Source organism: Peromyscus eremicus, chromosome 5, assembly GCF_949786415.1.
Source record: "Peromyscus eremicus chromosome 5, PerEre_H2_v1, whole genome shotgun sequence".
Classification (NCBI taxonomy): Eukaryota; Metazoa; Chordata; class Mammalia; order Rodentia; family Cricetidae; genus Peromyscus; species Peromyscus eremicus.
Window position 1 is genome coordinate 126,620,384 of NC_081420.1, and position 21,756 is coordinate 126,642,139.

The window sequence follows — 21,756 nt, forward strand, 5'->3', positions numbered from 1 at the left end:
TTTCCTGCCCTTCTGAGCATGAGCACGTGAGAAGTATCTAAACGAGGTAATTTTAGATGCGGGGAAGGATAGAAAGAAAATAAAATGGAAATAATATAGGTGAGGCTTCAGACAGCGGTATTGAAAAATCTTACCACTCGGTGTGTGGTCCTTTCTGATATCCCCCCTGCCCCCAGCTCTTTGCTGACAAGAACACTGAAAATGAGAAGAAGCCGGGGTGGCATATCAAGTCGTATTGGCCCTACTCCCTAACCAGCTGCCCCTGAGCGGCCGGCCAGTAGAACCATATGGCCTGGATGATGAAACTCAAGGCGAAGGCTGCATCACCTCGCCGTCCACGTCCCCGTAGGTGTCGCGAGGTGAGGGTGGAGGGAGGCGGAGTCTGCGTCTAGGGAGAAGCAGCCAAGCAGCAAATAACTAAATTCCAAAAGCCTCTGGAAAGGACAGCTGCCGCTGTACTGTCGGGATTCTCTGTCCCCACAAGAGCCCGCCCAGACGACCACTCCCCGCCCCCTGCACAGCCCGGTCGGGCCTGCGCCAGGCCTTAGAGGACTTGTAGTTTATCTGGCTCCTCACAGCATCGTTGGTCCAACCAAGACAACTACAAGACCCAGAAGCCAGCGCGCAGGCCCGAGGCGGAGCCGGCGGCGGTGGGTGTGCGAATGCAGGGGGCCAGGAGGTGCGGGTTCCTGGCGCCGGGATGCGGTGGCCGGCCACTCAGCTTGGGAGCAGCCCAGGCGCTCACTAGCCGGAGCGGTGCGGGCGGTCCGGCGGCGACAGGCACGTTGCATTCGCACCTTAGGTTCAGCCCCGGCCACCCAGCGGTGCAGCGTCTTAGTGCTGCAGTGGCGCGGTGCGGTGTCCCGGTAACCAGGGGGTGGGAATCCAGCCCTGGAGCTAGGCTGGCGTTGCTGGCCCAGAACCTTGGGCTCTTGGGGCACTAGTGTCCACCCGGGGCTGTGCGCGATGTCTTGCTCTTGTTCTTTCTGGACCAGGGTTCTCCTCGGCAGGTTCGGGATGCAGCGGGCAGCGGTGCTGGTGCGGCGGGGCTCCTGCCCCCGCGCCTCGGGCCCCTGGGGCCGTAGTCACAGCAGCGCTGCAGCCGAAGCCTCCGCGGCGCTCAAGGTGCGACCGGAGCGCAGCCCTCGGGACCGCATCCTCACTCTGGAGTCCATGAACCCGCAGGTGAAGGCGGTGGAGTACGCGGTGCGCGGACCCATCGTGCTCAAGGCCGGCGAGATCGAGATGGAGCTGCAGCGGGTGAGCGCGGGGCCTGCGGGGCGCGAGGCCAGGGGGCGCTCGTGGTGGGAAGAGCCTTAGGAAACCCCTCTGGAGTCCTCCAGCAGGACCTCCATCCCCGGCTTCCAGCTTCTTCATTGTGCCATTTTGGGCTGGAACGAGAGAACGCCCCCTCTCTCGCCCGTCACCCACCAGTGCCCCGCATCTGGCACAAAGTGAGGCCTTCCGACGGCTCACTTGTTGAATTGTACCCAATTATTGAGCGGCCTATGCTGCCAGGCACTGCATGTTCCCTAAGTGTCCTGGTGGAACCAAGATCCCTTGGAAGGAGGAAAACAAGTGAATATGGAAGTGAGAGTTTCAGATAGTGAATAAGTGCTTTGAAGAAAGTAAGAAGAAAGAGCCTGGGGGTGGTGAGAGGAAAACCTAATAAGGTAGGAGCGGAGGGAGGAAGGGAGATTGTGCGGTTAGTTTGTTCCCAAACCTTTTTTCAGGCTGAGGCCCGTTGGGTCTTTGCCAGCCACAGTTGCTTGACAAGAATGGGACTCTGCAGAAGAGACTGGAAGAATTCCTTCTTTTGTACCCCGAGAACCGTGACTGCTATAGTCAGAGAGTTGGGTCCTTGTGGCCTTAATAAGGCGACCCTGGGACTTCATCTTGGTGGTGTCAGGGATGTTGGCCTGAGTTCATAGCTGTTGTAAAAATTGTGGGGTGATCTCTCCCTTCCCCAACCAGGGTGGCTTGGCTGTATGTAAGACATGCCCTTGGACGAAACCAAGTTCTTTGTTCTGGGGACAAGGTCTGGCTGTTGTAGCCCAGTTGGCCTTGAACTTCACATCCTCCTGTCTCCACCTCCCATGTGTTGGGGCGTTCAGGCACATGCCACAGCGCCCTGCTAGGAAACTGAGTTTTAACCTGGGTGGAATTTGGAAGGCAGAGTTAAGAGGGAACGTCAAAAGGAAACACTCCTAAGATGAATAGCTGGGTGGTGGCGGCGGCGGCGGCGGCGGCGGCGGCGGCGGCGGCGGCGGCGGCGGCGGCGGCGGCGGCGCACGCCTTTAATCCCAGCACTTGGGAGGCAGAGCCAGGCGGATCTCTGGGAGTTCGAGGCCAGCCTGGTCTACAGAGTGAGTTCCAGAACAGCCAAAGCTACACAGAGAAACCCTGTCTCAAAAAACAAAACAAGAGTTGGATCTTCTTGGAAGCTGAAGTTACAGGCGCTAGTGAGCTACCTAATGTGGGAACTGAACTGGAGTCCTCTGCAAGAGCAGAATGTGCTGTTAACCCCTGCAGCATCTCTACCTCGCAGGGCTGTTTAACGGTTGGCCCAGAGAAGGCTGCCTCCATTCTGTGCCTGCCTGCCACGCTGGTGGGCATAGAGCATGTGCTTTTCCCTTCCGAAATTTGGTATCTGGGAGACTGCAGCCGTCCCTCCTTGAGGCAACAGTCTCTCTGCTAAAACAAAGCTAGGATTAAAGTGTTCCCTGTTTTATCACGCCACAGCTGATTTCTCTGGTTCCAGAGCTGGGAGAGATTCCAGGAATTATCTCTACCTTTTGCGAAATAGCAGCTTCCGTGTTGGCTCCATAAAGTAGAGGATGATGAGGACCAAGGGAACACTGACCTTACTTTCAGGCTGCCATGTTGTTAGTCCAGTCTCGTCTCCCCCAGTTCATTAAGGTTTGGTGGGATGTTTTCAGCAGGCAGAGAATATGTGTGAATGTTCCAAGAGCAGGCAAGGCTGTGATCAGTGTCGGGAAGTTGGGAAGTTCTAGGTTTGGGGGAGGGGCCGATGCACTCAGTAGAAGCCTGTGGCAGAGGGAGGCAGGGTGAATGAGATGGAGAAGACGGAAGTCATTTGGATGACTCAGGACTTTACCATGCAACTCCATGCATCTTGGCTGGACATGGGGGCGTAAGAAGGGTTTCCAGCAGTGGTATATAGCTCAGGTAGATACATGTCATGGTCATTGGGCCAGAAGCATCCTGAAATTTGAGCCAAGTTTGAGCCCCCCCAAGTGAGCTGAGAAGTTCTCTCTGTCCACCTATATTCTCTGATGTCTGTTTTTGTTTTAAGACAGGTGCTCACCATGTAGTCTTAAGAGAATTGGAACTTTCTATGTAGATCAGGCTGGCTGAGAACTCACAGAGGTCCATCCACCTACTTCTGCTTTCCAAGTACAGAGATCAAAGGTGTACACCACGCCCTCTGTCGGCCATCTTTGGTTGTTTCTTTTCTTTTGGAACGGTGCTGGTTGGTGCTGGGGACTTGAATTTAGGGCTTTAGTAATGCTAGGCAAGCACTCTACCATTGACCTAGCGCTGTAGTCTGAGCCCTGTTTATTTTTATTTTTTTGTTTGTGTTGGCTTTGCACAGGCTTGTTTTTTCTGCCTCTGTTTTGAATTATAGCAGTCTAAATTGAATGAATATTCTAAGGGGTTTTATCTGGTCAAGAGATTTGCATGGCGTATGAAGACTCCGGGCAAATTCCACGTATTCTTTGGGCATCAGTTTCCCTGTCTAAAGGAGGCAAACAGCTTAGCTGGCCCACTTGTTGCATTCTCTAAGCCTCGTCCTCGGGGATCAGAGGTGACCTCTGTGATGGGTCCCAGCGCCTTATGCTGCTTATGGAATTGTTTCAGGGAGTGCTTGCCGATCATACCAGCTGGACACGTGGCCTGGTGTTTGTTTTCGGGGTGGCTGGCAGGGCTGAGTCCCATGCTTTTTGCTTCTCTGATAAGGTAGCCTGAAGGAAGAGGGGAAGAGGCTAAGGGGTAAGAGCCAGGCCAGGGGCCATTTCTCCCAGAGAGTAGCTCCACCACAGGAGAGCCTGCTGTGGGGTTTCAGACCCCACTGTTCACTGGGAGCAGCACCTTTTCATAAGCTGCACTTAAACAAAGGTTTGAAAGGACCTGACAGTTTGCTCAACCCAGTTCTTTTTTATGTTGCTTGTTTAAGGACAGGGATCAGGACTTGGCACCGTAAAGCGAAGGAATGGCTTTACTTTTCCAATTGTAAAAGCAAACACCCAAGAGGGGTGGAGTGGGGATGGGGCTGTAAATCTAGCTACTTGGGAATTTGAGACAGGGGGATTACTTGAGTCCAGGAATTCAGGGCTAGCCTGAGCAATATAGGAAAGCTCTGCTTCAATAATTAAAAATATAAAAGTGTTTGCCATATAAGCATGCGGGCCTGAGTTTGAGCCCCAGAACTCAAATGAAAAAGCCAGGCGTGGTGATATGCACTTGTATCCCCAGCACTGGGGAGGCAGAGACAGGAGGATCCCTGGGGTTCCCTGGCCATCTCAAGACCCCCTCTCCAAACACGAGGTGGATGACTCCTGAGGAACCACACCCAAAGTTGACCTGTGACCTCCAGCTGCACACATATACACACCTGCACCTACAAGAATACATACAAAGTCAATACAACAAAAAACCGAAAGCTCACGAAGAGCAAAAGGTTTAGAATTAGGAAAGACTGGTTACTTGTGTTACCATCAGTGTGTGTTGCGTGTACACATGTCGTCCTAGCACGTGGCTATTGTTAGCTGGATAAAATTCATAGCCCTGGGTGTGCTAAGCACAAGTGGTTGAATCTCACTGGTCATTTTCAGAGTTTAGATTTTACTTTAAAATATGGAAGATTGCCAGGCGTGATGGTGCACATCTTTAATCCCAGCACTGGGGAGGCTGAGGCAGGTGGATATCATCTGAGGATTTGAGGTCAACCTGGTCTACATAGTGAGTTCCAGGTCAACCAAGCAGCCAAGGCAGACCCTGTCTCAAAAGAAAAGGAAAATTGAATAATAAAGAAGAAAATTATAAGATTTCCTTGACAGGATGAATCCTGCACCCATCTATACTGGTGGTAGACCCACATCCCAGACATAAGGGCTGTGGCCCTCGGGCAGTTCATCCAGAGTGTGTTGGCCTCCGTTCACTCTTCTTCACAAACGGGTTTGCAGTTTAAACAGGAGCTAATTAAAATTGTTAAGCAGTCTTTGTTCTCAGGCCAGTGTGGCAAAGCCTGCTGTCCCGTCTACTCAAATGACTGAGGCAGGAGGATCCCTTGAGTCCAGGAGCTCCGGACAGCACAGCAAGACCCCTCTTTGTTCTCAGACTTTTTTTTTTTTTTTTTGGTTTTTCAAGACAGGGTTTCTCTGTGTAGCTTTAGCTTTGGCTGTCCTGGAACTCGTTCTGTAGACCAGGCTGGCCTGGAACTCACAGATTATCTGGGATTAAAGGAATATGCCACCACTGCCCTGCTTTTTCTCAAACTATTACAAATTGCTTGAGTGTAGAAGATTGCTTCCTACCTATGAATCTCTCGGTGTGGGGCTTCCTGGGTCAGCTGCGGCTTTGCTGGAATAGGGACCCTGAATGGAAATCATTCAGCTTTTAGATTTATTTTATTTTATTTATTTTTTGTTTTTTTGAGACAGGGTTTCTCTGTGTAGCTTTCGCCTTTCCTGGATCTCGCTCTGTAGACCAGGCTGGCCTTGAACTCACAAAGATCCGCCTGCCTCTGCCTCCCGAGTGCTGGGATTAAAGGCGTGTGCCATCACCACCTGGTTTAGATTTATTTACTTTAAAATTTTTATTGTTTTTATGTGTATGTGTGTTTTGTCTGTCTGTATGTATATATACCGTGTGGGTGTCTGGTGCCTGTGAGGCCAGAAAAGGGTGTCAGATCCCCTAGAACTGGAGTTAGAGATAGTTGTGAGCTGCTGTGTGGGTGCTGGGAACCAAACCCAGGTCTTCAGAAATAGCAGCAATTGCTCTTTTCTGCTGGGCCATCTTTCCAGTTCTGCTCCGTATAAATCTTGATTTCCCCGGTTGTCTGTGGGGATCAGGGGGCTTGCATTGTGTTAGCGTCTTCTGTGAACTATTCAGGACCCATAGGACCTGATAGGATTTTGTCTTCAGAGCATCTTTCAGGACTTCTTGCCTGCTCTAGTCTGATTAATTGTCCATTTGAATCTGGGAGGGAGGGACCTTTCATACAAGGTTTCTGGGGTCTGGAAAGGCCTTGCTCCCACCCTGTACCCAACCCCTTTCCTGTATCCACTTTTGGTAAAGATTTATTTGTGTGTGTTATACATTCAAGTGTATGTTAGTAGAGGTTCCCACAGAGGCCAGAAGGCGTGGAGCATGAGTTACAGACAGTTGTGAGCTGCTGACTGCGAGTGCTGGGAACCGAACTCGGGTCCTCTTACCCGCTGAGCCGTCTCTGTAGCTCTGTAGCACTTCTTATTCTTCCTGTATTTGCTCTGGTTTTCTCTCTGGTCCCCACCTGCCTTCTCTCACTATCCTATTTGCTCTATGGGAATATTTGTTGAACAAAAGGGAGACTGGTCTTCTTGAGCATAGGTCCCTCTCAGGAAGTGACTGGGCCATCCCTTGAACAAGGAAATTAACTTGCTCTTGTGCCTGCCTCCTCTCCAACTCTGTCGGGGTGTGCATAACTGGCAGACACAAGTGTGCCTATTTAAGATGTTCAACATGGGGGCTGGAGAGACGGCTCAGTGGTTAAGAGCACTTGCTGCGCTTACAGAGGATCCAGATTTGATTCTCAGAATCTATATTGGGAAGCTCACAACCACCTGTAACTTGAACTCCAAGGGATCTGATAACCTCTTCTAGCCGCTGAGAATACCTGCACATGCCTCCCAAGCCCTGGGATTAAAGGCATGTGCCATCACACCTGACTAGCTCTTTTTAATAGTGTTTTTCCTCACGTGCGCATGCGCGCGCTCGTGTTTGTGTGTGTGTGTGTGTGTGTGTGTGTGTGTGTGTGTGTGTGTGTACACATACCTACAAATGTAGGGTGCATGTAGAAGCCATAGGACAACATTGGAGTCATTCTTTGGATGCTGTGCATCTTGGATTTTGAGAGGGGGCTCCCATTTGCCTGGAACTCATTGAGTCATCTAGGCTGGTGAACCCTGGGAGCTCACTTGTCTTCGCTCCCCAGCGCTGAGATTGCAAACATACACCGTTGCATTTGAGGTTTTTTTCAATGTGATTCTGGGGATCAAGCTCGGGTCATTGTACCCGCCTGAGCCATCTCCTCAGCCTTGTCCCTGTTTGACTCGCCTGCTCGTCTGGTGACCTTTAGAGGTGCTGGGCTGTGGACTGGAAGGACAATGATACATCTTTTTCTTTCTTCCTCTGGAGAAATGCTTCACCTCTATTGACCCCTGCCTAAGAAAAGTGGTAGGAAGAGAGCACCCTCCATCCCCTGGACCCTCTCAGTGCCGCCTGGGATGCAGCTGGGGGTTGGACATGGGAAAGTGCAGTAGACAGATGAACTCTAGAATGCTCTGAGGGACAACCAGAATGCTGCATGCTTGTTAGCCCCTCTGTCAAGGTGCTGAGCTGGGGGCAGTGGCACCACGAGTGTACATACCGGGCCTGGATAGGCACTTTGGGTTGCTCTTGGCTGTGTAGAATGGCCTCTTGTGTATTCAAGGGAGCCGCTTTCCTGGCCCTAGCTCATCTATCATGCGAAGTGTCCGTGGTCTGTAGGCACAAAGACCCAAGAAAGGGGTGCTTGGTGTTCCCAGGCTTTGTGTCAGCAGGCCCTGAATTGGCTAAATGGTGCTAGGGGAAAGGCACAGGGAAGGGACGTCGGGGCTCGATTCCAGGCATTATTCTCTTCTGTATTGGGCTGGCCCGGGGCCCAGGCCTGTAACTGTGTGTTGAGTCTTGGCCTTCTTGGGGGTGACAGATTTATTTCTTACTGAGGAATAGGCTCTGGCCATACCACAGACAGAAGTCACCCATGTTTAGTAGCTTAGAGCTACAGTGATTTAAAGGCTGATGTAGGGCTCCTCAACAGGCACCCAGGCCAGTGCTGGGGGGGGATGGAGGGGTGGAGAGTGGGGGTGGGCCTGCCTTTTGTACGTAGTGACTTAGGTAGCCTTCTCATAGCCCCTCCAGCCTTCTTGGCTCCCACCTGTAGGGTGAGCCTTGCAGCTACTGCCCAACTCTACTGCTCTCACCCCGACCCAGCCTGGTGCAGCACATGCTGCCACTACCTGCCTTGGTCTAGAGATGTTTGACTGCCAGGAAAAAAAAAAAACAAAACAAAACTCCATCTTGGCCATCTCTGACTAGCTCAAAAGATGGGACACAAGGCCTTTGCAGGGTCCCCTGTCTCCCAGACACACCTTTCAGAGACTCGGGCTCTGTTTGTGAAGCTTGAGACCCTTTCTAGGCTTCTTTACTCGGCCTACTATGCCTTGTAAATAAGGGCTATAAACGAGGTCCAGAAAAAAACCTACTTGGCAACTGCTTTTGTTTCTGGAGCCCACTGTCCTTTTATTTATTTATTTTAGTTGAGGGGTACATTACTGATCGTAAGAGAAAGCATGGTGGGGAGGGCCAAAGGGAAGACTGAGTGAGTGCCCATTATGTAAGCATGAGCCTGAGTTCAAATCCCCAGCGCCCAGGCAAAAAGCCAGGCCTGGTCCCACCTGTACCTGAAACTCCAGTGCTGGTGGGAGCAGAGACGTAAGGAGTGCCAGGGCTGGCTGGCTGTCGGCCTGGCCCCAAAACAGCGACTTCCAGGGGCAGTGAGACATACTGTCTCGGAGCAACAAGATGGAGGAGAGCTATGGAGACTAGCTAAAATGCTCCTCTGGCCTCTCCGTTTGCCCATGCTCAAGCGTGGTTCGTTCGCATACATGCATACACATGTGCAGACACACAGATACACTTGTACACACACACACACACACACACTCAGGAGAACAAGCTTCACCAGGGTCAAAACCGTAGAAGTGGATCTTTAAGTATTGTGTCTGGGAACGCACCACTGGATACGGGAGGTAGCCAGGCCTCCCACCCTTATCCCTTCTTCCTCCAGTGACACTCCAGCCTCCTTCCTGGACTAGCTGTGTAAGCTGCTGTTTGCTCCTGATTATCTTTTCAGTCACCCAGGGAGGTCTTTAAACCTCTCTAGTCTATTCCTCCAGAAGCTAATTTTGGATTTATTGGGGAGCTGTGTAGAATCCCACGTTTCCACATCTCCGTGATCCATTTTACCTTGGTAGCAGCTGAAGTGTCTGTCGCTGACTTCCTCCCTCGTGTCATCCAATCTCTTTGTTTTGTTTTGTTTTTTGTTTTTGTTTTGTTTTGTTTTGTTTAGACAGGGTTTCTCTGTGTAGCCCTTGCTGTCCTGGAACTCACTCTGTAGACCAGGCTGGCCTCGAACTCAGAGATCTGCCTCTGCCTCCCAGTTAGTCCCTCTGTGGTTCCTGTCTAGTGCTCACTTCATTGTCTTTTATCCTTTCTGCTAAAAAAGAAAGAAAAGCAAACTAGCCATTCTGCAAAACCAGGGTTGCTAGAGAACAAGGCCAGGACCTAATTCCCAGGGATGGATGTCTTCTGGAGGGGCCCATGAACTCAGTGTCTCACAGGGGACAGAGACATCGAGGCTCTCCCTCCCTGGCATTTGTCATGTTTTGCTGCTGGCCTCTGCCACTTCTCTACCACCACTTTGGTCCCAGGGCCTTGTTTTGGACATCCCGGTGGAGTGGCAGGCTGTGGAGCTGCCTCAGGATGCATCCGCCACCTAACAGCTCTTCCGGTTTGTCCAGAAAGGGGGCAGGAGCCGGGGCGGGCAGGCGGGCGATAGAGCAGAGCATCCTGGGGCCTGGCTTCCAGAGTTCTAATCCTACTGCTTGTGTTTATCAGTTGTGTGACACGGAGCGAGTTTGTTCGTCTTTTGGGACCTCAGTTCCCTCATTGTGGAATGGGGTTGCTGCTAGCTCTGCTTCATGGAAATGGTTGTGAAGATTAAATGGGACCGGGCGTGTCACAGGCTTAGTTAACACTGTGTGACATTTGGTGAGGCTCAAAATAGGATCGCTTATTAATATCTTGTGGTAATTCTACAGCTTGGCCTCGGGAATGTAGGGTCTAAGAGTTGTTAAATAACCACCTGTCACCTTCTCTCTGCAGGGTATCAAAAAACCATTCACCGAGGTAATCCGAGCCAACATTGGGGATGCCCATGCTATGGGCCAGCAGCCAATCACCTTCCTTCGTCAGGTGAGCCAGCCCCCAGGAACAGGCCTCCTGGAGCCCTAAACTAGAACCTGGGAGGGGCCTGTACAGCAAAACACTAGAATCCCTGAGGGATGTGCCACAGAAGTAGCAGCCCTTTCAGGCTCCTGATGTCCCCTGTTTCTCTCAGCAATCTCCTTCCAAGGTTATCAAAAATGCCTTAACCCTTTTGGGGTGGTCTGGGGTAGGAAGCTTCCAGGAAGGCTCTTCTTCGGTGCCCAGGTGGGGGGTGGGGTAATGCCATGGTGAAAATACAACCCAAAGGGAGCCCCTGGGTTTGAGTGCTGGCTGGCTTTGTGCAAGTGGAAATCATCAGGGTGCCTTGGAGGGCGGATGGAGGTCTTCCTCCAGCCCAGCAGAGAGTTCAGGTTATAGCTGTTACCTACCGCCTCCCGCTCTCAGTCGCCTGCAGGATAGTTCATCTCCCTCGTAAGGGTTCCAGTGATGGCGGGTTTCAGTGTTTATGTCTGAGCATCAGTGACAAAATGTTGCGTGAGCTAACGGTGCAGCATCAACAGGCCAGAAAGAGGGAAAGCATGGTAGGAAAATGCCACCGGGCACCCTGATCAGGAGTAGGAGACCTAGCTATGGAAAGCTTTTTCCTGGAGAAGGATTGGGCCCGTTTTGGAGTACTGTGTGTGGTTAAGGTTCGCAGGCAGGGCAGGTAATGAACTTTCCCTTTTCCCTACTACCTTCAGAAGTGGCACAGAGTGGGGGTCCCCTCGCCTTGTCCTGTAGGGCAGAGGACTGTTGGGGACTAAAAGGCCTCAGCCACAGCCCCTGTAAACAGAGGAGGGCATACAGCTCGTCCTGGTCTGAGGAATGCCCTGCCACCATTACTGCTGACCTTCAGAGGACTGTGGATATGAGTGGATTAGGGCCCAGGATGCGGAAGTGGGGAGACAAGCAGTAGCTCTGTCAGAGCAGAGCAGGAGGAAGGCTGAGATCCTTGATTGTCAGCAGAGGTTCCAGATGTGGACCTGGTCTCAGGTCGTGAGTAGGTTCCCAACAGTACTTACCTTTCCCGGCTCTCAAACTCATCCCCAAAGCCAACCCAGCCCTGGACCCCAGTTGTCCTAACTTGTCTTGCATGGCGTCAGCCACTTGTAACCTTCGTCTGCCTGTTCTGGTCTTCATGATGCCCCTGTGAGACGGGTAGGCTAGGCTATTGCTCATTATCCAGAGGAAGAAAAGCCAAGAAGCGGGTTAGTCACCTGACTGGTATCAGAGCTTTGCCCTGTTCTCCCCTGTCGTGAGCCTGGCTTGGTTCCTCGGCTGCCAGCTTTAGACAGGTGTGCTGGGTTTTGCTGGCACCTTGTCACACATGGCCTTGGTTAATCCTCTCAGTGTATGTGTTTAGGGTGATTTTTATGTTACAGGGAGGAGCAAGCTTTTCCGGCTTTCGGATCTGAAGATTAGTCTAGAGGAAGAAGAGGGCTTCAGGCTGTGTGTCTGCAGGGGTGTTACAGCCTTCTTCCTGTCAGCGAGACTTTGCTGCCCACAGAGGCCTGGCCCCTTACCCAGGAGACCCTCTAGTTCTTATGCTCCTGGATGTTTGGGTCCAGTGTTCTTCGTGGGTGAGTGGAGGCCAGGGCACTCTCACACTCTGCCGTGGCTCCTCTTCGGGCACCTCATCCTTGGGCCAAGCCTTGGGAGTGGTGCCTTGGCCTTCAGAATCTCTGCTGCTTCGGAGAGTCAGCATCTTCCTTCCTGTTGGCTACCCTCAGCTCCCACAGCCTCGGCTCTGGCGGAAAGGCGTGCTGCGGCGTGGCGTTTGGACTTGTCGTCTTCTCATTGTACCTTGCCCAGTGCCCTCTGGGCTTGGGGTACCATATTATAAGCTCAGCTGTACCTTCTTTCTTTAGGTGATGGCACTCTGTACCTATCCAAACCTGCTGAGCAGCCCCAGCTTCCCAGAAGATGCGAAGAAGAGAGCCCGGAGGATCCTGCAGGCCTGTGGTGGAAACAGCTTGGGTGAGACCCAACTTGCAAGGTCCTTAAGGATGTGAAATGAATGTGGGTTCCAGGAGGGGTCTGGGCCCATCACCAAGCAAAGGCCTATGAGGTGGCTGTGCTGTGTGTGTGGACGGTGCTGATGTGCAGAGTGTGTGCAGATGTGGCTGATGTGCAGATGTGCCTGCTCTTCCTCCCTCTAATTTACTAAGTCAGCGGTATACATGCCATCTTGGTGGGTCGGATACTCAAGTACAGGTACCTACCTCCATTCTTCTGGATTTGGGTTTGGCAGAGGTTTAGTTCAGTGACCAGCTGGAGGCTAAATAAAAGGGAAGTTCCCAGCCTTGCTCAAGCTTCTTGTGTCTGTGGCATTGTCTGAGAAATGGCTGCCGCTTTCTGAGGACAGGAAGCATCGAGGTCCCCTCTGCGCCGCTTTGTTTGGCTTTCTTCTGTATAAGTGTCCCCATTACCCCTCCCACCCTGTTGTATCCCTTCCAGCCTGCCTCTTTGTGGAGAGTCCAGGCCCAGGCCCAGCAGTCTGCCTCCTGATAGAAGCAGGTGCCCTCTGCCTTCATGCAAGGAGGCTCTGAATTTGGCCTCTGTAGATGTGAAAATGATATTCTCCCTCCCTACCCTGCTTAGAATCCACAGCTTGGCCCCTAGCTCTTTGTTCTCATCTCATTTTCTTTCCTGTTTATTTCTCCCCCCACTTTCCCCAATGCCTGCACAGCATGTCTCAATCAAAAAGCCAGTTAGTTGTTCTTAAAGCTTTCTTAGGATATGTGCCCTAATGTTCTGAGACCTAGAGTCAAGATTGAGACAGATATTTTTCTGAATGCTCAGTCAAGGAACAGCCCCTTGGTCTCTGCCTCCCTCCCCGATCCCCTCTCCCTTTTTTGCTCTGTCTCTTACGGGCTCTGTGCTTACCTGTTGGCCCTGGTGACCCTATCGGCACTCTGGTATCTCTCTTAGGAACAGCCAGTGCCCCCTGCTTCCCTGCCTGCCCACCTGAGGTCTAAATCATGTGGTGCAGAAGCATTTCTTGTCCTGTACTCTCTGCCCAGCACGGAGGACAAATGTATTTCTCAGAGACCCGATGGCCCTGAGATCTCCAGAAGTTCCACTGGAGAGGCAGGAGAAGGGGAAGGAGAGTTTGCTTTAAGTGTGTCTGATGTGAGGGGGTAGGGAATGGGCCTTTGTTCCACCCACTAAACCTTATCTGAGTTTTGTCCCTCCTTGTCAGAGCTAGGAGGTAGGTGAGAGGCTGTGTCTACGGAAAGGTTGTCTTGGGGTGTTATAGCGAGACACCAGTAGACCATAAGGGCTTTGTGGCCTACACTGGGCTCTGTCCCAGGAACTCATGAACACAGATGAGCGAAATGCATTCTGAGCCGTCCTTCTTATCTTTCAGCTAGGAAGTATTTTGTTTCCATCTCCGGGACTTGTTAGAAAGGCTGATGTGTCTGCTAGAGCCTCTTATTAGATGGAGAGAGGTAGCCAGGTCCTGTCCACTGCAAGGAGCAGTTAGTGTGGTTACAAGGGTAACACGATGTTCGGTGTCACGTTGGCCGGCTGAACCTTCGGCAGCCTAAACTACTATAGAAGTAAAAGGAAGTGGAGTGTGTCAGTGTCCTCTAGGAGCGTGCTGACTAGAGTACGAATTACTAAATACGTCCATGAAGTTTTCTAATTTCAAACATTTTTGTTTTGTATTTTGCATATGGGCATTTTGCCTCCATGTATGTCTGTGTACCATTTGTGAGCCTTGTGTCTGTGGAGGTGGGAGGGGGCATTGGGTCTCCTGGAACTTGGAGTTATAGATGGTTGTGAGCCACCATGTGGGTGCTGGGAGTTGAACCCAGGTCCTCTGGAAGAGTAGTCAGTGTTCTTAACCACTGGACCATCTCTCCAGTCCGTTTTGAAATGTGTTGAAATATGTATGTTTATGCCTGCTTCTCTTTGTGTGCCCTGGGTGTGCAGTGCCCATCGGGCCAGAAGGGGTGTTGAATCCCCTGGAACTGCAGTTCCAGGGGGCAGCGAGCCACCACATGGGTGCTGAGGATTGAATCTGGGTCCTCTGCAAGGACAGCTGGTCCTCCTCACTGCTGAGCTGTTTTTCTAGGCCCGGCACGTGAAGTCTTAAAGTTCACCCATGTTTTTCTCATGACCTTTAAAATCATTTCTTACTTGGTAGGGCGTGGTGACGTGCCCTTTAATTCCAGTAGTCATGAGGCAGAGTCAGGCAGATCAATTTGAGATCAACCAGAGCTAAATAGAGACACCCTGTCCAAAAAAAAAAAAAAAAAAATGTTTCTTGCTAGTGCTTTCTTTATTGCCCATCTGACACGTAGTTCAGTCCTTAGGTTGTGTCCTGGATACTAAATACCCAGGAGGAGGTGGGAGCTTGAGCTCTGTCTAGCCTGACTCTGGGCACATAGCATGTACCAGGTGCTATTCCTCACACTGAGGGACACAAGTGATTGGGGTGAATAGTTTCTGTGCTCATGGAGCGTACTGCCACTTTTGAGAGAAGCAGACACTAACGATAGTCAGGGGCAGGAGAGACGGCTTAGCCGTTAAGAGCATGTTACATTAAGTACTGTTTTTGCAGAGGACTGGAGTTCAGTTCCCAGCACCCATGTCAAGGCTGCTCAAAACTGCCTTTAACTCTTGCTCCGGGGGTAGAGGAGTGTCCAACAATTTGGGCTTCAGCAGGCACCTGCACTCACGTGCATATACCCATGCATAGATACACACACATATATGTAATTCTTAAGAAAATAATTACTATGAATTTGTATGTCATTCCCAGCTTTCATGACTTATTGGAGAAGGGACATAAAGCTATAGGATTACATCAAGGGGTCCAAATGTAGAGGGAGAGTTTAAGAAAACAGATTGGAACTTGGTGTGATGGTACACACCTTTAATCTCAGTGTTCAGGAGGCAGAGGCAGACAGTCCAGTGTGGTTTACATGGTGACTTCCAGGACAGCCTGGGCTAGATGTAGAAACCCCATCGCAAAACACCAGAAAGAAAACAAGGGGACAGGGTGACATTCAAGCTCAAGAGGAGGTTGAGCAGAAGAGAATTCACAGATGCCTTCCAGACAGGGTGCAGCCTGGGTAAAGCCCTTGAGGTGCAGGACAGTGTGATCCAGTGAAAGGGACTAGGTTATTCAGGGTGGCTAGGGAATCTGGCAATGGTGATGTGCCAGTTTATAAACTGAAAAGTAGATGAGCACTCACTCAGGGGAGCGACTTCTAAGTAGAAGTGTAGTGTAGAGGGGCCAGTGGTGACCAGATACTCTAGGATCAGTCTTCAGGATCTGTGTTGGTGCCACTTAAGCGTCCTGAGCTATTTTTGGAGTACTAGTGTTAACCCATTCTCTCAAGTTCTGTAAAACCATGTGTAAGGAACTAACTAAAGCGTAGAAACCCCAGATCTAATGGGTACTGGTGTCATAAATCATGTCTGTATCCCAGGTATGGGCACTACTCGAGACATTAAAAGCCAGGGCTTACTGTATAATAGATGCTCAGTAAACATTGGGTGGAGAGTTGGGTGGATGGGTGGATGAGCCCAAATAAATAGGTAAGCAGTTTTGCCACAGTTCCGGAGCCCAGAGCAGCAGGAAAGAGGCCCTACTTAGTGTCCACGGCCATCTTTATTCCTAGTTAATTACATGGATGTCACACCCACTTTGTTGAATGAGACATCTTGCCTCTAATCATTACCTTGTTTTTTGTCTCACAGGATCTTACAGTGCCAGCCAGGGTGTGAACTGTATCCGTGAAGATGTGGCAGCCTTTATCACCAGGAGAGATGGTGTGCCTGCAGACCCGGACAACATTTACCTGACCACTGGAGCTAGCGACGGTATTTCTGTATGTGCAGAGATGGTCCATTCTTATCCCAGAGTTCACTCCCCGTGTGAAGAGCAGCCTTGCAAGTTAGAGCTGTTTGAACTAGCTGGCCAGGAGACAGACTGCATGGGCAGAGTGGGTCACCCGCTGGTACCCCTGTCCCAGTAGCTTCCAGTGCCTGATAGTTTCATGACCCTGGAACAACTGCAGTTTCAGTTGCCCTGCAGGGATCCACCAGCAGGTCTGACTGGTAGGGAGCTATAGAGGCTTGAGGGTGCCCCTTGGCCTCTCTGTTGTCAGCACATACTGGTGTTCCTCCTCTGCTAGGCATTGTGCGAGGTGCTGGGGAGACCTTAGGGAACCTGGTTCACCACTTGGCCTCTGCCAGCATGCCGATGTTCTATGACATTCTAGCATTAACACCATGTACATAAAGGTCAGCTCATGAGTTTTCTGTTCTATAGTGAAGAGAAAGACCAAGTGCTGTACTGGTCGCAGCAGGGACTGCAGAAGGCTCCTCTGGAAAAGTCTAAAAGATGCAGGAATGCTTGGGGAGGGTGGGAGACAGGGGAGTTTTCTAAGCTGAAGATCATTGTATGCAAAGATCTTGATCTGGAAAGAGGCTTACTGTTTTGGAAATGAATTCAAGGTGGGTGAGCTCACACAGTGAGGGATAGTTACCAGAAATAGGGCCAGGGAAACAAGTAATGGCGGAGTGCTGTAGGGTCCTGGAAGCCATGCTGAGGATTTAGGTCATCCCAAGAAGAATAGAGAACCTTTGGCACTTCAGTAAAGGGAGGGAGGCCACATGATTCAATCCATAGTCAGTTCAACTCGGGTCCGGGCAGAAGGAGCTAAGTAACCTGAAATGAAGGAGGCCTTAAGAGGTGAGAGAAGAGCTAGCCCAGGCTAGGAGCCAGTCAGCAATGGCATGGGGTATGTGGACTAGAATCAGTGGTTACGTGGCTGATGAGTCAATGATGGCATGAGGGCAGGTGGACTGGAATCAGTGGTTATGTGGATGAAGTCTAGAATTCTAGGCTTGGGGAGAGGGCTCGTGGCCTCCTGGGGTTTTGTTGTTGGCTTGTTCTGTTTATTCTTCAGTGCTGAGGATCAAATCTGGCCCTCAGTGTGCTAGGCAAATGCTGTACCACTTAGCTGCACACACCCTGGCCCTCCATCCACTTTTGGCGTGTTTCTCTCCGGCTCCGGTTCTGTACTAAGTGCCATTAGCTCATGTATTCTCCCGACTTGAGCTGTTGTGATTATCTTTTCCATCTTATCGGGGCTCTCGGTCTCCCGACCTCACAGGCTCTTGTTTTGATGTTGAGTGTTTGTTTCCCAGAGCCTTTAAGTACAAGCATTGATCTCCTACTCGAGCCCATGAGGAAGGAGGTCCAGAGGCAGTAAATATCATCATGCTTTCCAGTCTGGTGGGATTCTTGCAGCAATGAATTGATCCTGAGGTGGACCCTGTGCCCACGTGTGAGATGGAAGGTCTTCCTGCAGAAGACTTTGGATTACTAATTAGTAATTAGATTACTAATTCAGTGAACTATTGCCACTTTCCCCAACACCTCACTGGATGCCCGTGTTTTCGCAGGATGTCTAGAAATATGCACCTTGCTTAACTTGAAAACAGGTGAAAGTTCCACCTGGTAGCTGGTGATACCGTTTCAACAGTCTCCTATTTAGAAGTCCGTCCAGCCATGTGTGGGCAGCTGATGATTGTTGATAAAGTGGAGTTCAAATTAGAGTATCAGGGTGAGGTCAGAATAGTTCTAGGGCAAGACTGGCTGGGATACTGTTTTAGAAAGTGGTTGGTTGGTTAGGCCTTTTGAGATAGGATCTCACAGTGTAGCCCAGGCTGGCCTCAAACTCAAGCTGGTCCTGCCTCAGCCACCCAAGTGCTGTTATTATGCATGTGTTGCTCCATACCTATCAAGTGTCCAGTCCTTTACTCCATGCCATTCATATGTCAAGAACTTGAAGACACTCTGTGTTTTGCATTGCCTACAGCACCCCTCACGTTCCAGCTGAGGAAACAGGGGGTCACACTAGAAGCAGGCAGCGGGGTGGGTGGAGAGCTTGGGCTGGCCCTCCTCAGGCTTGTCCGCTCATGGCCTCTTGAAGGATGAGAAGCAGCAGCAGGGACCCTGTAGGTGTTACTTTGTGTTGCAGACGATCCTGAAGCTCTTGGTCTCTGGGGGTGGCAAGTCGCGGACAGGCGTGATGATCCCCATCCCACAGTACCCTCTGTACTCTGCGGTCATCTCCGAGCTGGACGCCGTCCAGGTGAACTACTACCTAGACGAGGAGAACTGTTGGGCCTTGAATGTGGACGAGCTCCGGCGGGCAGTGCGGCAAGCCAAAGACCACTGTGACCCCAAAGTTCTCTGCATTATCAACCCTGGGAACCCCACAGGTCTGCATTTCACTCTCTTGCCACTTTCTCGGGGCCGTGGGGGGGCTGGTATGCCGGATGCGTGACTCCGAAAGAATTAAGTGACACAAGGTTCTCTCTGTCCCAGTTTCCCAGTTCATCCCACATTTGCTAACAGCTGTGAAACTTGCCTCAGGCCACCTCAGGAGATGAGGTGGTTTTAGGGTTGTATTACCAACAGGACCTGTTCTTTTCCCTATTTTACCTCCATTTGTAAAGACTCACCTCCTCAGGTAATTCACACAGACTGTCACCATCCAGCCTGGGGTGCATTTTATGTTTACTTCCTTTTGTTTTTCTCAACTGGTTTCAGAACGCCAGTGCGTGGAGTTTGGCCGGTTCTTTGAGAAGAAAATGCCGGATTAAAAACAAACAAAAGAAAAAAATAAGCCTGTTTCTAGAAGTTGAAAAGCACCCCAAATTCTGCATGTTTTTCTTAGAAAAAAAAAAAAAAGTATACAGTTCTGCCTGTTTTCACTCCCGAGCTGCTGGTTTATGTGTCTCCAGGGCTATTTGGATGAGAGGACAGGAACTCCCTTCTCTTTCTTTGTTGAGCTAAGTTGGATTGGGGCCAAAATACATCAGACTTGATGGTGGAATCTGCTTCTGTGAAACGTGAAATGATGCTTCAATCAGCTGAAAGCAGCCACTTTAATTCCTGAACGCAGCAAAGGTGCACCCAGTGCAGACAATGGTTTGGATGCTCCCGTGCCCTGTAGGAGGCGTGGAGAGTCTAGTCTGTTCTACCCATGATGCAGTCAGGGAATGACACAGAACTCTGTTCTCAATTAGGCTGTAGATCAATGTCACAAAGCGAGCTTTGCAAACCTCCCAGGCCGGTCCAAACGCCAGTGTTCTTAATGCTGATGAGAACTAGTTCCTTAGGACACTGGTTCCTAAATGTCTAGCTTGTTAAAGTGCAGAATGTGGACTCTGCTCACCACTGTTTTAATGACTGGGGTAGGGCTGGAGAGCTGGCAGGTCCACCCAGTCCAAGGTGACGCTTCTGCTGGTCCCAGGGCCACACTTGGAACAGCAGGTTTGTCTGCTGAGTCGGCTCCTGAGTCAGTCCTCTTTTGTCTGTGTCTTTGGAGACAGTGTATTCCTAGCTGGTCTAGCACGCGCTGTGTCATCCAGGCGGGCCTCAGAGTCACAGCAGTCCTCCTCCTTCAGCCTCTGAGAGCGGGGATGACAGGCGTATGCCGCTGGCCTGTCCTTTGAGTCAGGATTTTCTGCTCCGGTGTTTATGTAAATCTTTTTACCTCCCTGTCTGGGAGAACATACCTCCACCAAAGACTTGCCTGTTCTAAGTAAAGGAATCCTGTGAATGTGTATTATAAGTAATTCTCTCTCTCTCTCTCTCTCTCTCTCTCTCTCTCTCTCTCTCTCTCTCTCTCTCTCTCTCCTTTGTTTGTTTGAGGCAGGGTCTCACTCTGTAGCCTCTGCTGTCCTGGAACTCGCTCTGTAGACCAGGCTGGCCTCGAACTCACAGAGATCTGCCTGCCTCTGCCTCCCGAGTGCTGGGATTGAAGGCGTGCACCACCGCACCCAGCCTTATAAGTAATTCTTCAGAAGCGTGACTTACGAGCAGGCGCCATCCGCCCTTGTTCTCTGGGGTTTCAATGTTTGGAAGTCAGTCAGCTGCTAGGAGAGGGGTGGTAGGAAGTGGAAGCTTCCCAACCACATACCATAACCAGCTTGGCTAAAAGCTGTCAAAGGAGCCTGAGAGGTTAAGCCAGGGCGCTTTGGCTTTCAAGAGGAAAAACCGGCTCCAGACTGAAAGGCCCTGTGGTGGAGCTTGAAGTCTGGTCGTAAAGCGGCACCTGAGTCAGCATTATTGGGGAAGCGATCTCAGGTTACATCTCAGCTCTGCTGTCATCGACTGAGTTGGACTTCTTTCTTTCACCAATCTGTCCTTGGAGGGCCTTCAGCAACTCCATCCCTTGCTCACCAGATGAAACCTTAGAGTCCATCTTTTCCTGTGATTTCACTGAGAGTCCTACTTACTGGCCCATCCCAGAACCAGTCAAATCATTAGGACTTTGATAAGACAACTCTTTTATTTATTCACTCAGAAGTCCTTGACAGGCTGGCCTAGAGCTCCCAACCCTCCTGCTCCAGCATACCCAGGGCTTGGATTAGAGATGTGTGTCTAGGCCAGCATCATTTCTTTTATCTCCTGCTGGGGGCGGGGGTCTCCACAAGACAGCTGTGGTATGCTACAGGCATGAGGAGGTAAAATCACTGAGGTCCCCATCAGTTTGTGGGGAATTCCTTAGGCCCATCTTCTGGTGTGATGCATCAAAGCTGTGTCTTGTGTCACCCCAAGCTGGGCATAGCCTGGCCCCTATAAAGTTATATACGACTTTCTCTTACTCTCCATAGCTGTTCATGTTTGTCTCTTTGTGGCTGTGCCTTAAGTGATTGCTGAATCCCAGGCCCTGGGTAAACATAAGCTTGTCTTTATCTTCAAGTGTGCATCGTGTATATCAGTGGAATTTTTGCATCCATTCGATCTCATTTCCCCCACCAGGCTGAAGCCCTTTCAAGGCTCTGGTCCTTCAGTTTCTCCTTGTGTCCCCCTTAGCAGTCTGTGAACATGGTTTAGTATGTTCCAGTGCTCACATCTCTGCTGGTGTTCCAATAGGATGTAGTTAGGAGAGGACAAGACTCACAGAGGGTTTGCAGGCAGGCTCTATCCACAGAGAGGCCAACCCCATCTATGCTGCTAACATATGGAAACCAGGACCTGCCACTCTGCCGGAGACCCAGAGCCCTGAGCTTCCTTCTTATGAAGCCTGGCTGGTGCTCTATGGCCAAAGAAAAGTCAGTCCCTTACTAGAGAAGTTGGCTCATTCTTAAGGAGGAAGGTAGAAATCCTGGCTGAATCATAAGATACATTTCTATACTTTTATAGACATTTTTCATATCATTCCATAAGTATGTCATTTTTTTTTCTTCTTAGCCAAAAGAAAACAGTCTCCATGCTTTTCTGCATTAAGATGGCTATACATGCAGAAATAATACATGTGTATATGTTTATATTTTTGTGCATATATGTATAACACAACATAGATATGCTGGACACACAGTACAGAAGTCAGCAGGCCAGATTGAGCACACCAGAAACCCCTGATGTCCCACTCAGAGCAGGAGAAAGTACAGGGAGAGCTCCAC

At 50.6% G+C, this 21,756-nt stretch overlaps 1 protein-coding gene across 1 annotated transcript in view; it reads left to right on the forward strand.

The window, feature by feature from the left end:
• Positions 1–736: 736 nt before the first annotated feature.
• Positions 737–21,756, forward strand: part of Gpt2 (glutamic--pyruvic transaminase 2) — a 31,840-nt gene continuing 10,820 nt past the window's right edge. The window contains exons 1-5 of the mRNA XM_059264492.1: positions 737–1,260; positions 10,210–10,299; positions 12,180–12,288; positions 16,027–16,157; positions 18,318–18,561. Of these exons, the coding sequence (XP_059120475.1) occupies positions 967–1,260; positions 10,210–10,299; positions 12,180–12,288; positions 16,027–16,157; positions 18,318–18,561 (868 nt within the window). The 5' untranslated portion in view covers positions 737–966. The remainder of the gene's footprint in view (positions 1,261–10,209; positions 10,300–12,179; positions 12,289–16,026; positions 16,158–18,317; positions 18,562–21,756) is intronic.